At 58.5% G+C, this 11361-nt stretch overlaps 1 protein-coding gene across 2 annotated transcripts in view; it reads left to right on the top strand.

Annotated features, from left to right (window-relative positions):
* The first annotated feature begins 19 nt into the window (after nucleotides 1–19).
* Nucleotides 20–11361, top strand: part of TCOF1 (treacle ribosome biogenesis factor 1) — a 28991-nt gene continuing 17649 nt past the window's right edge. For both annotated transcript variants that reach the window (XR_006679538.1, XM_045284832.1), the window contains exons 1-12: nucleotides 20–127; nucleotides 1365–1420; nucleotides 4155–4300; nucleotides 6266–6339; nucleotides 6990–7176; nucleotides 7544–7611; nucleotides 8876–9031; nucleotides 9769–9936; nucleotides 10069–10275; nucleotides 10372–10578; nucleotides 10746–10985; nucleotides 11093–11350. Coding sequence is in view for 1 of the 2 variants with exons in the window: in XM_045284832.1 (XP_045140767.1) it covers nucleotides 20–127; nucleotides 1365–1420; nucleotides 4155–4300; nucleotides 6266–6339; nucleotides 6990–7176; nucleotides 7544–7611; nucleotides 8876–9031; nucleotides 9769–9936; nucleotides 10069–10275; nucleotides 10372–10578; nucleotides 10746–10985; nucleotides 11093–11350 (1875 nt within the window). In the remaining variant the exon portion in view is untranslated. The remainder of the gene's footprint in view (nucleotides 128–1364; nucleotides 1421–4154; nucleotides 4301–6265; nucleotides 6340–6989; nucleotides 7177–7543; nucleotides 7612–8875; nucleotides 9032–9768; nucleotides 9937–10068; nucleotides 10276–10371; nucleotides 10579–10745; nucleotides 10986–11092; nucleotides 11351–11361) is intronic.

Raw genomic sequence — 11361 nt, 5'->3', positions numbered from 1 at the left:
CCGGGCGGGGGTCGCGGGCATGGCTGAGGCCAGGAAGCGGCGAGAGCTGCTTCCCCTGATCTACCAGCATCTTCTGCAAGCGGGCTATGTTCGCGCAGCGCGGGAAGTGAAGGAGCAGAGCGGCCAGGTAAGTGCGAGGGCGGCGTGCGAGGCCCGCGTGCCGGATCCCGAGAGCCGCGGCCCGTGCCCCCTCCGCTGGCGACCGGACGGGCGGCCCGAGCCAGCTTCTGAACTGTGCGCGTAGGCGCGGGGCCAGGGAGGCCTGGTAGCTACAGCCTCAACCGTCGCTGCAGCTTCCATGCTCTCTGGCCCTCAGTTTCCCCACCTGTGCAGTGGGCGGGTCAGGAGCTAGGTTTTGTAATTCCCGCGCCCATCACCTCATTCTTTTTCTGGGAGCGGCGGTTTAAAGCGCCTCTGTCTCGGACCACGTGGCCCCACGCGGGCCCCTGGGGCAAGGAGGATGCCACGGGTCTGAGAGGTCGATTGTGCCTAACTTTGGGGGTGCGGGGGTCCGCCAAGAGAAAGAACCCCGTTAGCTGGGCAGGAACTCAGACCCTTGGAGAGCCTCAGTACTGAGTGGGATAGATTTGGGATCAGAACTTGTAGTGCAGTCTTTTCTTGTTTCATTCATTCTGTGACAGTCGGAGCCCCGGTGTGGGTGATGGAATGATCATTTGGGTCCCCTAGTTCTGTAGCGCTTACAGTCCAGCAGTGAAGAGTAAGTAAACTTAACTCTGGTCGTGTGCCACAGAGGGGCACTCGGGGCTCAGGAAGTATGCCCCAGGTTGCCCTTGTCACAAGAGATGTGAGGACAAGTGACTGCTACTTTGAGATTTGAAGGAGGAAAGTGAATATTCAAGGTCAAGGTGCAAATGCCCTGAGGTAGAAAGAAGCTTGTGTTGTACATACTATCTCATGAAAGGCCCCTATGCATAGAGCATAAAGGACCAGGACAATACTAGTCCCGATGGAGATGGGAGAAGGCAGGGGCCGGCCCAAACCAGTCTTAGAGTTAGTTTGGTCTTAATCCGAAAAGCAGCGGGAAGGGGGCTTGTTTAATCACTATCCCAGAGTCCACGAAGGGATCAAATGCTCTGGGATGTTACCTGCTTTTCTAGCCCTCCCTGGGCTTTGAAGCAAGTGCCTGGGAACATTGCCTTGCCCTCAGGGAGCATACACTTTAGCCAATGACATACGTGGAAAGTAAGTGGTACAGTGTATCCTGTGATGATAGATGCCGAGTGTATAAATTAAGCAAGCATGGGTCCCAGAACAAACAGAGCTCCCCACCCCAAAGGAACCAAGCCCCCTGCTGGGGTATGGGAGTGGAGGTTAATTGCTATTCTCTCGTTATTTCTTTGCAGAAAAGTTTCCCGACTCAACGGGCCACCCTTCTAGACATCTACACGCATTGGCAACAGTGAGTCCTGTGGGACTAGGGCCGTGGAGTTGGGACATCCCAATTGATCTACTAACCTGATCTAAGATGCGTCGCCATGGGAGGTGACTTGACTTTGAGAGCTGGGCTCTCTGAAGGACAAAACCTTCTCAGCAGCTTGTCGTTCATCTCCTAAGTTACTGAGCCCCTAACTGAATCCCAGACCCTGCTCTAAGGATAACACTCCTGGGATGAGTGAGACAGGCCAATGCCTTCTTTCATAGAGCTGATGTGAGAGCCCGGAGAGTAGACACAAGTCAGACTGAAACGTAAAACGGAGGTGAGGGTCACAGAAAGGAGATAGCCGCAGCCCGCACCAGCCTGCGAGGATGACCTGCGGGGGTAGGAGCCCTGGTGCCATAGCGGCTTTGCATTAGGCTGCTGACCACCAGCTGCTCTGCAGGAGAAAGCTGAGGCCCGGGAAACTGCAGGGGCAGCTCCCCCATGTGCTGTAGGGTCACTGAGTCCGGCAGTGAGTTTTTGGAGGCACGGCTTTCCTGGGGTGACCTCTGACTTCAGAGAGGTGGAGGGGGTGGAGGAGTGGCAATAGATGGAGAGGTGGCATAGGCGCCTGGCCATGGGAACCGCAGCACATTCGGTGCCTGTGACTTGGGGGACGCTACAGATGGGGCGGGGAGTGGCAGGCCTACCCCATGCCAGCCTGGCCACCCTCTGTGAGGGGAGTCCTTACCTCGGGAGCAGCGGGGGCTCTGGAAGCTGAGGTAGCGAGGGATACGACCTGGTTGGCACTCTGACTACAGCAGAAAGAGACTGGCTGGAGGCTGTGCTGGCTTCCAGAGAAGAGCCTCTGGGGCTTGACCCAAGACAGCAGGTGGAGACAACGGAGCCGTGGAAGAGGGGAGACCAGGATGTGTGCCTGGGCTAGAGAGGGACTGTCAGGTGGATTCCAGGTGTGTGGCTTGTGCACTTGAGTGGAAGGTGGGCCTGTATGTGGCGCTAGACAGGAGCCCAATTTCAAAGACAGTTGACGTGCCTCTGAAATTTCTAAAAGTGAAGGAGTCTGTCACTTGAGGAATGATTCGAAAATGAAGGAGGGGCTAGAAGATGCTCTCTCCCATGTTCTAGTCTGACCACAGCTGGCTCCGGGGATGAAAGTCAAGTCCCCGGTGGCATGGAAGAGCACGTCAAGCTCTCCAGGGTGGACCACTGCACCTCAGAGGACACAGGGAGTTGTGTGTTCTAGGGGGAGGGGGTTAGGCATAAGTAGGGCCCAGACGTGCTTCAATGGAAGATTGGTTTCTGGTTCTGAAGGCAAGCACTTGATCAGCACCGCCATCCAAACATAGCGGCCCACTGCGGGATTCCCTGGCATCAGGTGTGTGAGCACAGGTCAGGGGAGTGTGGAAGGGGCTCTACCCACCGATGGAGAAACCTCCCAGCCCTCTGTTCTCCCCTGCTGCCAAGTCAAGCTTGAAGCATTGGGGAGGGGGGAGCAGGCACCTGCACTTCCTCACCTCGCCCACTCACTGCATTTCCTTCCTCTGAGAGGTGTTTCTGTGAGCTGGGTCATGCCCGCACCCTCCCTGCCAATAGGCCCTCGGGAGGGGGAGGGTGCTGTGTGGGACAGGAGCCCCACACCCACCAGAGGGGGTCATCGTAAATTACTGGGCATGGTTCAGACCCAAGCACCCCTTCTTGGCCTCCCTTCCTGGCATACTAAAGATGACAGTAATGGTCTCATTGTGGCAACAGGATTGAAGGAGCTCTGTAAGGAGGTTGAGGACCTAGAAGGAGCCAGGCACTGCTCCAGAACATGCTATCACTGGGCATAAGCCAGAGGGAAATTGGCCCTTGGGGGACTTCCATTCTCCAGGGTGAGGGGGAAGTCCCAGTCTAACGTGCATGTAGTAAATGAAGAAGCCTGATTTTAGCAGGAATTGCTGGTAGTGGCCTTCCTAGGGAGGTGGGACCCAGACTGTGGCCGAGCAGGTGACGTCAGCCAGGAAACATGGGGCCTGTGGTGGCTTCCTCGGAGTGGGGGTCAAGGGAGAAGTTGCTGCAGAGTTCAGGGGACCGCTCTGATGTCCTAAGCTTCCTCTGGGGGCACCCTGGGCAGGCCCCTGTGATTAGCTGAACTATGTGCTTGGCAGTGAGGGCCAGAGGACCCTTGCTAGAAAGTACTTCTGCCAGGCCCCTCTGTCCGCGGGCCTTCCTGTGTAGTTGGGGTCAGCCATTAAGTAGGGAGGTGGCCTGCACAAGTGAGGGAGGGTGCCAAGGTAAAGGCAGGACTGGGAGGGGTGAAGAGGAGCCGGGGCACAGGCTTCCAAGAGGGGTGCAGCCAGCCCGGCCTGGAGCTTGCTCCTGGGCCCTTAGCTGTTGTCTGACGTGAACCTGCGAGAGGCGGCGTGCAAAGGGGCTGCTTTGGTTTTCTACTTGGACGGCGAGGTTGTCGGCGGTTCTGTTCTCTGACATTGGAGCGGGAAATGCCTGCATTTTCCTTCTCTGACAGTTCCTGATACAAGTTCCGGCTTTCGAGGTTTTACTGAATGTGCTCTGTGATGTCGTCCGTCACTCACGGTTTAGAAACGTTTGGCCAGATGAGCGGAGGCGGCGGCCGAGCATAGGGTGGCATCGCAGTGTTCTCATCTCCGTGTGAACTCTTCTCGTGTCTTCGGGGTCGGGGACAGTGGGACCGTCAAATCCCCAGGCGTGGCCCTGCCGCCTGTTGGTGTAGCCAGTGCCCTCTGTCCTGCAGGACCTCGGTAGTCGGCCAGAAGCAGAAGGCAGAGGAGGATGCAGCGCTCCTGGCCAGGAAGAGCCGTGTGTCGGACCCTGTGAGCACCTCGGAGAGCTCGGAGGACGAGGAGGAGGCAGAAGCCAAGACTGCCAACGCCAGGAAGAGTAAGCTGTGCTGCACGCTGGGTGCCGCGGAGCCCTGGGCCTCCCAGTCGGGGCCGTGCACCTTTTGGGAACATACTCTGGGGCGGTGTTGGATTATTCCAGGAAGAGTCCCCTCTGGCTTCTTTGGTGAGCCAGATCTTTTAGGGGAAGACGGGGAAGGCCCTGCTTATGTTTGTGCGCTGGGCACCAGGTTAGAGCAGGGGGCAGTGGTGGGCAAAAGTGGACCCTCATACCGTCCATGTGTGTGTGCCCTCAGTCATCCCTGCCCATGGGGCCCAGGAGCCACATTTTAACAAGTCCCCATGTGTTTCTGGGAAAGGTAGAAAGAACCTTCTTTCCCGAAACACTGCTAGAGAGAGGGCTGCCCTGCAAGTTGCCAGCTGCCTGGGGCTTTGGAGGATGCAGGCTGTTCTGGGCACTCAATTCCCAGAGTTGGCAGGGGTCTGGGCGGAAACCTTTGCACTTCCCTTCCTCCTATCCTGTCCCCCAACTGACTCCTGAGGGCCCTTGCCCTTTATAACTCAAGAGGTGGTCTTCCCCACGTTGGCTTTTTCTTCACGTACAAGATGATGTCGCAGTATCATCTTGGAAAGACCGGAACCCTCACTGGAGTCCTGCGCTGCAAACCAAAGGCTGGCCATTGGAATCTGCCCAGAGGGTTTTCGGAAGAAAGACAGGGCGGTCTGCTCCCCCACCCCCAATCTGAAAGGCCAGAAAAACTGCCCGTATTCTTGCTGCCCACCATGTGGCCAGTGGCGCTTCCAGTTATTGTCCTGAGAGTGTTTTTAAAAGACATTTGCCATGGTCCTGACAGACATTTTATGTCTTGCTTAATCTTTCCAATGTGTAACAACAAATGAAACAAATGTAGGAACTTGGAAGAAAACTGGGAAGTTTCTTGTTCTCCTGCCCACCCCACTTCCACCCCCACGGGACGCACCCCTGCGGGGAGCTTTTCCTTCACAGCAGGACAGGGATCCGCCAGCCATGTGTTGTAAGCACACATACTTATCGTGACTGGCTATTTAACATGCATGGATCTTGAACTGTGATGATGGTATTGTAATTATGTATCTCTGTATATATATACTCATGTATCTGTATATATATACTCATGTATTTTTTAAGAGAAGTCCTGTCTGTTGAGAAAAGCACAGTGAAATATCGTGGGTAGTACAATAAGGTGGTCCAGCAGCATCCTCATGGGGGTCCTTGTGGGGAAAAGTGGGTGAGAGGGTGGGTGAAACAAGATCAACCATTAGTTGATAATGGCTGGCGCAGTGGGGTTCCGTGGACTTTTTCTGTACTTACGAGGGTGCTTGATACCAGAACTGGATCATGCCGTACATCTCAGGAATGGAATCCGATTGATCAGTGCGCCTTTGCAGCCCTGTTCTCTGGCGGGGCGGTGTGGTCTGTAAAAGCTCTGGGAAGTTGTGGTGTCTGTCCTTCTAGCTGGTGCAGCCCTGGGCCCTGAGACCCGCCTCGGGCAGCTCTCTGGTCGTGGCCTCTGGCTCCTGGGTGGCTTTGAAGAGGGAAGGGCTGCATGGGCTGCCCTCAGTATTGGGTCTGGGTGCCTCATGCCACAAGGAGTTGGGAGCCTAATGGGGATGCAGACACCGGTGTGTCCTGCCATTCTTTCTCTCACCACTGGAAGACCAGGTTGACGCCCTGGGGGACTCTCTCCATGTGGGCTCAGCTCCCCCCACTAGCCCCAGGCCCTCACTGTCAGTCACACCTAGCGGTCACTGACAAGCTGATTCTGACTCTTGTGTAAGCGTAGGGCTGGCCTCCCGGCGGTCACCAGCCCTTTGTTCCCAGGCACCTCTGGGTGGGCTCAAATCGCTAGTCATGTTGACGGTCTTTTCCACCCGCAACGTCACCGCGACCACCAGGTGAGATGAGAACTGGTGCTTCTCCCCAGGGAAACCCTCCCCAGCTCACCTGGTGTTTTGTGTCTTGCAGCCCCGAGCCTCGTGTCTACCAACTCCTCGGTTGTGCGGGAGAATTTACCGTCGAGTGAGAAAGAACCAGCCGCGGTGAGTGGGCTTGCTGCCCAGTTGTGGCCGTGGGGGTGGGGGTGGGGGTGGAATCCCTGTGTCTGTGAGGGATAGGGTCACAGGTGGTCTCCCGACCTGGATTTGAATCTCAGCCTCTGTTACCAGCCGTGTGATCTTGGGTGAATCCCTTTTCCTTTCTGGGCCTGTGTTTCCTTCTGTCTAAGATGGGGGTGCTGTCTACTGGCATGTTGCGGGGAAGGGGGGGACGGGACGTGGACATCAACTGGATTCTGCCTGACTCAGCCACCCTACCGGACAGCAAAGCACTGCCCGCGGGGTTTCCGAGAACAGACACATCCTTCTCTTAGAACCACCCATAGGTCAGCAGCTAAGGGCCTACCCATTGCACCCCCAGGTACCTCCCGAATGTGTAGCTATGACTAAGTACTGGTGATCACCTCCCCAAACTGCTCTTTGGCTGCGAGGTCCCAAGGGCTGTAGATTAGCTCCCAGCCCCTTCCTGAGCAGTGGGCAGTGTTTAGGGTCACTTTGGGGATGAGGGGACAGACTCGGGAGGCCCACCAGTTGCCTGCACCTGCCTGACTGTGCAGTGGTGGGCTGGGGTTGGAGCTGAGCAGTGTGCCCTCTTTGTCCATGGTGCCATGTGTGCTCAGCTGTGTCTTCCATAGGCAAACGCCAAGGGCGCCAGCAAAATGGTGAATTCCGTGCCACACCCTGTGTCCGGGAAGGCAGTGGCCCACCCTCTCTCTGGGAAGTCCCCCAAGAAGTTGGCAGTGCCCTCAGCAAATACCACCTTGGTCTCAGAAACGGAGGAGGAGGGCAGCGTCCAACCTCTCAAAGCTGCTGCCAAACCTGGTGAGAAGCCCCCCTCTGTGACCCAAGCCCCTAGGATTTGAGCTGCTGGGACAAGTCTGACAGGAACCAAAGCCATTTGCTGTCCAGCTGACTGAGTGGTGGCCATCCTGTAAGACAAGCATGGAAGCACTCGCTCTGCAGGGCTTCTGAGGCTGCACATGGGTATGGGAGCAGCTGGTGGGTTCAAACCACTGACCTTTCCACTGCCAGTCCAACATGTAGCCCAGTGTGTAAGCAGAGCTCTCTGGGAGCAGAGTGGATGTGGCTTTTGGTTCACCGCTTTCTGCTGGGGGTGGGGGTGGGAGTCCGCTGAGGGACAGGCAAGTGTGGAACGAGTGACTCTCTGCCCCCTCTGTTCTTACCTCAGGGGCGGTAGACCCAGCCGACAGCTCCAGTGACGACACCTCCAGCTCCAGTGACGAGACGGATGTGGAGGTAACTGCTCCCCACCCTCAGGAATCACCCTCCTCAAACCTCCATCCTCCCAGCACCTCGGCTGGCCTGCAGAGGCCAGAGTCGGAGGCCTGGAGCAGGGCGAAACAGAGCGGCTGTGTGTCGTGCACCAAGCCTCAGTGAGGTCCAGGGCTACGGGAGACCAGGGCAGACTCCTCGGGCAGGGGACTCATGGTGTGTGGGGACCTGGGAGAGACTCGGAGCATTTCTTGCACTGCACCTCCCAGGTGGGCGGACTCCTGCCTCTGTGGGAGACCCGTTCCCTGCAGCGGTGCTGGGTGCTGCAGAAGGCAGGGAGTCGCAGAGCCTCCCGTGGACGGGTAAACGCTGTCAGGAGGAAAGGCTGAGCACCAGGAGGGGTCCGGCTGCAGGGATGGAGACCAAAGCGTTCGGAGCTTGTTTCTGAGAGTGACAGTGCTGCAGGAGGGGCCAAGTCTGCCCGGCCTGGGGAGCGCGGCTAGTAGCTTGGGTTTTGTTCTCGGGAGGCCAGGGGTGGGGGGCAGTGCAGGAGAACAGTGAGACCGTGGAGGGCCCTATCGGAGTGGTGCCAGGAGGAGGGTTCCCCAGTGCAGGGGTGTTCAAGAGGGAGAACCGGCTTCTGGGATGGATGTAGCTGGTGCCAGGGAACTCCCACTTCACCCAGTGACCCCATTTGTACCAGGCCTGACTGGGCTGCTCTTCACATGCTATCCTTGGGGACACCCCTGCCTCCTGTCCCCTGCCCCTGAGTGACTGGTAGCCCAGTACTGCCTCGGTGGCCTCCCACAGCAGTGGGGGCGTGGGAGACAGGAAACACAGGGTTAGGTGAGGGTGAGTGGCGACAGGAGGCGGCGGGCCCCGGCTGCCTCAGAATGGTAGAAGTCTAAGAGAGTCAAAAAGGGCAAGGAGTTTCTGGGGGAAGGCGTTTGCCTGAGCTAGTTCATCAAGCCAGCATTGTCTGGACTCGCAGCCCTCAGACCTTTGCCCACAGGGCCTGCCGCTCACCATGAGGCGGGCTGCCTCAATGTTCAAGGAGCAGGTGAGCTATCCTGGCTGAGGGGCTGCCCTCTGCCCTGGACACTGTGAGAGCTGTCAGAGAGGAAAGCTCATGGGCAAGCCCTGGGTCCAAGCAGTGACCTGCCCTAAGGTCCCCGCGCTTCTCGCTGTCCCAGAGTCGGGTGGAAGTTGAATGCTTCGGAAAGAAGGCTCTGAACCTTCACGGAGAGATGACCGCTACTGTAGTTCCTGCCCCCGCCTCCTGTTCCAGGTGAAACTGCCAGGGAAAAGCCCTCCTGCCAAGGCAACACCAGCCCCGGCCAGAGGAGGCACCGGAACCCCTGCCGGCCCGGCCGAGAGGCCTGAGCAGGAGGCCGACAGCAGCGAGGAGGAGTCGTCCGAGAGTGAGGAAGAGACCCCTGGGCAGGTGAGGCCTGGGCAGGCCGCCCTCGGGCCGCAGCCCCACATGCTGGTGGGGTGGCTGCTGCGTTCGGAGCACCTCCCAGAGTGGGGAAAGGAAGACGCCCCTGGGCTGGCCACTGGTGGGAATGTTCCCAGTGGACCCAAGCAGTACTCTAGTATGGCTCCCTCCAACCCTTGTTAGTCCTACTCCACTTACCCTCAGTTTTCCTGGCTGTCAATGGGCTATTGACATCATCCTAGCTGTCCTGTTATGAAGGGCTTTAGTTAGAACTTGTTGAAGTTGCTTACTCCATTGGCTTTGGGGACCCCGATGGAGTTGTGGACTAGGCATGGGCTGCTGACCATAAGGTTGATGGTTCAAGTTTACCAGCCACTTCTTAGGAGAAAGACGAGGCCGCAGTCCAGTCCTGTAAAAATGTGTAACCTGGGAAACCCTAGGGGACAGTTCTGCTCTGCCTTCAGACACAGCAGAGGGGTCTCCGAGTTCATTCTGTCGGCCTGGCTGGTGGGTAAGGGGCCCAGGCTGCAGGAGGGCGACCCAGAGGGGGAGCAGTATAATTGGACATGGAAGGGTAGCGGGCAGCACCCAGAATGAGCCAGCAGAGGGCTGGTTTGGAGGAAGCGGGAAGAGGCCAGTTGGCTAAGCGCAGGTCGGTCAGAGAGGGAGGAGGTACATGTGTACAGCCATGACCAGTGGGCTTTCAGAAGAGTGGGAACGAACTGCCCTTTCTCTTGTACTAGGTCAAGGCCCCAGAGAAAAAGTTGCAGGTCCGAGCTGCAAAGCACCCCCCTACACACGCTGGACCCACCCAGGCCAAGGCAGGGAAGCCAGAGCAGGATTCCGAGAGCGGCAGCGAGGAGGAGTCGAGCAGTGAGGAGGAGACAGCTGTGACCAGGGCTCCGCTACAGGTGAGACCATGGGTGCTGAAGTGGTCTCCACAGATGGCCCAGAGGGTTTGTCCCCGTCTGTCATTGCGCCCCTGCCCCCCATCGTTCTATATCTGCCCCCATCCACCCTTTGGTGATTCTCTTCCTCTCCAGACAAAGCCCTCGGGGAAGGCCCCCCAGGTTAGAGCTGCCTCCGCTCCCACCAAGGGGTCCCCTGCCAAAGGTGCAGGCCCAGCACAGCCTGGGAAGAGCGGGCCTGCAGCTGGCCCAGCAGGAAGGCCGGAGGAAGACTCCGGGAGCAGCAGCGAGGAGGATTCGGACAGCGAGGGGCCCACTCCGGCAGCTGTGGCCTCTGTCCAGGTTAGGCTGGGGGGCACCCTGTGTGGCCCATACCTAGAGAGGCCTCCTGAGCCAGGCAGGGCCCCATCTTCTGATTCCATCCTTTGTCAAACTCAGGCAAAACCCCCTGGGAGAAACCTCCAGGCCAGACCTCCCACGGCACTGGCTGCTGGGCCTTCAGGGAAAGGGGCCATCCTGGTGCCCCCTGGGAAGGCAGGGTCCGGAGTGTCCCGGGCCCAAGTGGGGCGGCCGGAGCAGACCTCAGAGAGCGACAGCAGCACCAGCAGCAGCGAGGAAGCCCCGACAGTTAGGACCCCCATCCAGGTGAGGGCTTCCCCACCCACTGTAGGCTCAGCTGTCCTCAGGGCTGGGACCTAGGGCCCCTGCTCTCTGCCCAGGCCTTCGGACTCTGCAGGGCTCTTTGCTGTTTAGTCCCCATGTGTCTGCCGCCCGCCCTCTGGGCTGCTCCCTGATCCTGTCTCTCGCTCCAGGCCATGCCCTCAGGGAAATCCCCCCAGGTCAGACCTGCCTCTGGGCCCACCAAAGGACCCCTGGGGAAAGGGGCGACCCCAGCGCCACCTCAGAAGTCAGCGCCTCTGGCCACTGAGGTCAAGACTGAGGGGCCCAAGGAAGAGTCAGAGAGCAGCGAGGAAGAATCGGACAGCGAAGAGTCAGACAGCGAGGAGGAGGAGAAGGAGGAGGAGGCGCCAGCAGCCACGACACCAGCACAGGTGGGGCCTGGGCTCTGCACCCTGAGCTCTGCGGGATGCTAGCAGAGCCCCTCCTTGCTAGAATAGGTGGGGTCTTTCTCCAGCCTCGGCCCTCTGTGTCCCTTCAGGCAAAACCAGCCACGAAAATCTCCCAGACCAAGGCCTCCCCAAGGAAAGGCCCTCCCATCACTCCTGCATCCCAAGGAAAGACCCCCCCAGTGCGAGTGGGCACCCCAACCCCCTGGAAAGCAGGAGTGGTGGCATCTCCAGCCTGCTCAGCCTCCCCGGGTGTGGCCAGGGGCACCCAGAAGCCAGAAGAGGAGTCTTCCAGCAGCGAGGAGTCCGAGAGTGAGCCGGAGGTGGCACCTGCAGCCACAGCAAAACAGGTGAGGCTTTG

Source organism: Echinops telfairi, unplaced genomic scaffold (genome assembly GCF_000313985.2).
Source record: "Echinops telfairi isolate 266 unplaced genomic scaffold, ASM31398v2 ScPeMD7_7469;HRSCAF=8507_0, whole genome shotgun sequence".
Taxonomy (NCBI): Eukaryota; Metazoa; Chordata; class Mammalia; order Afrosoricida; family Tenrecidae; genus Echinops; species Echinops telfairi.
This window is presented reverse-complemented; position numbering and strand designations above follow the sequence as displayed.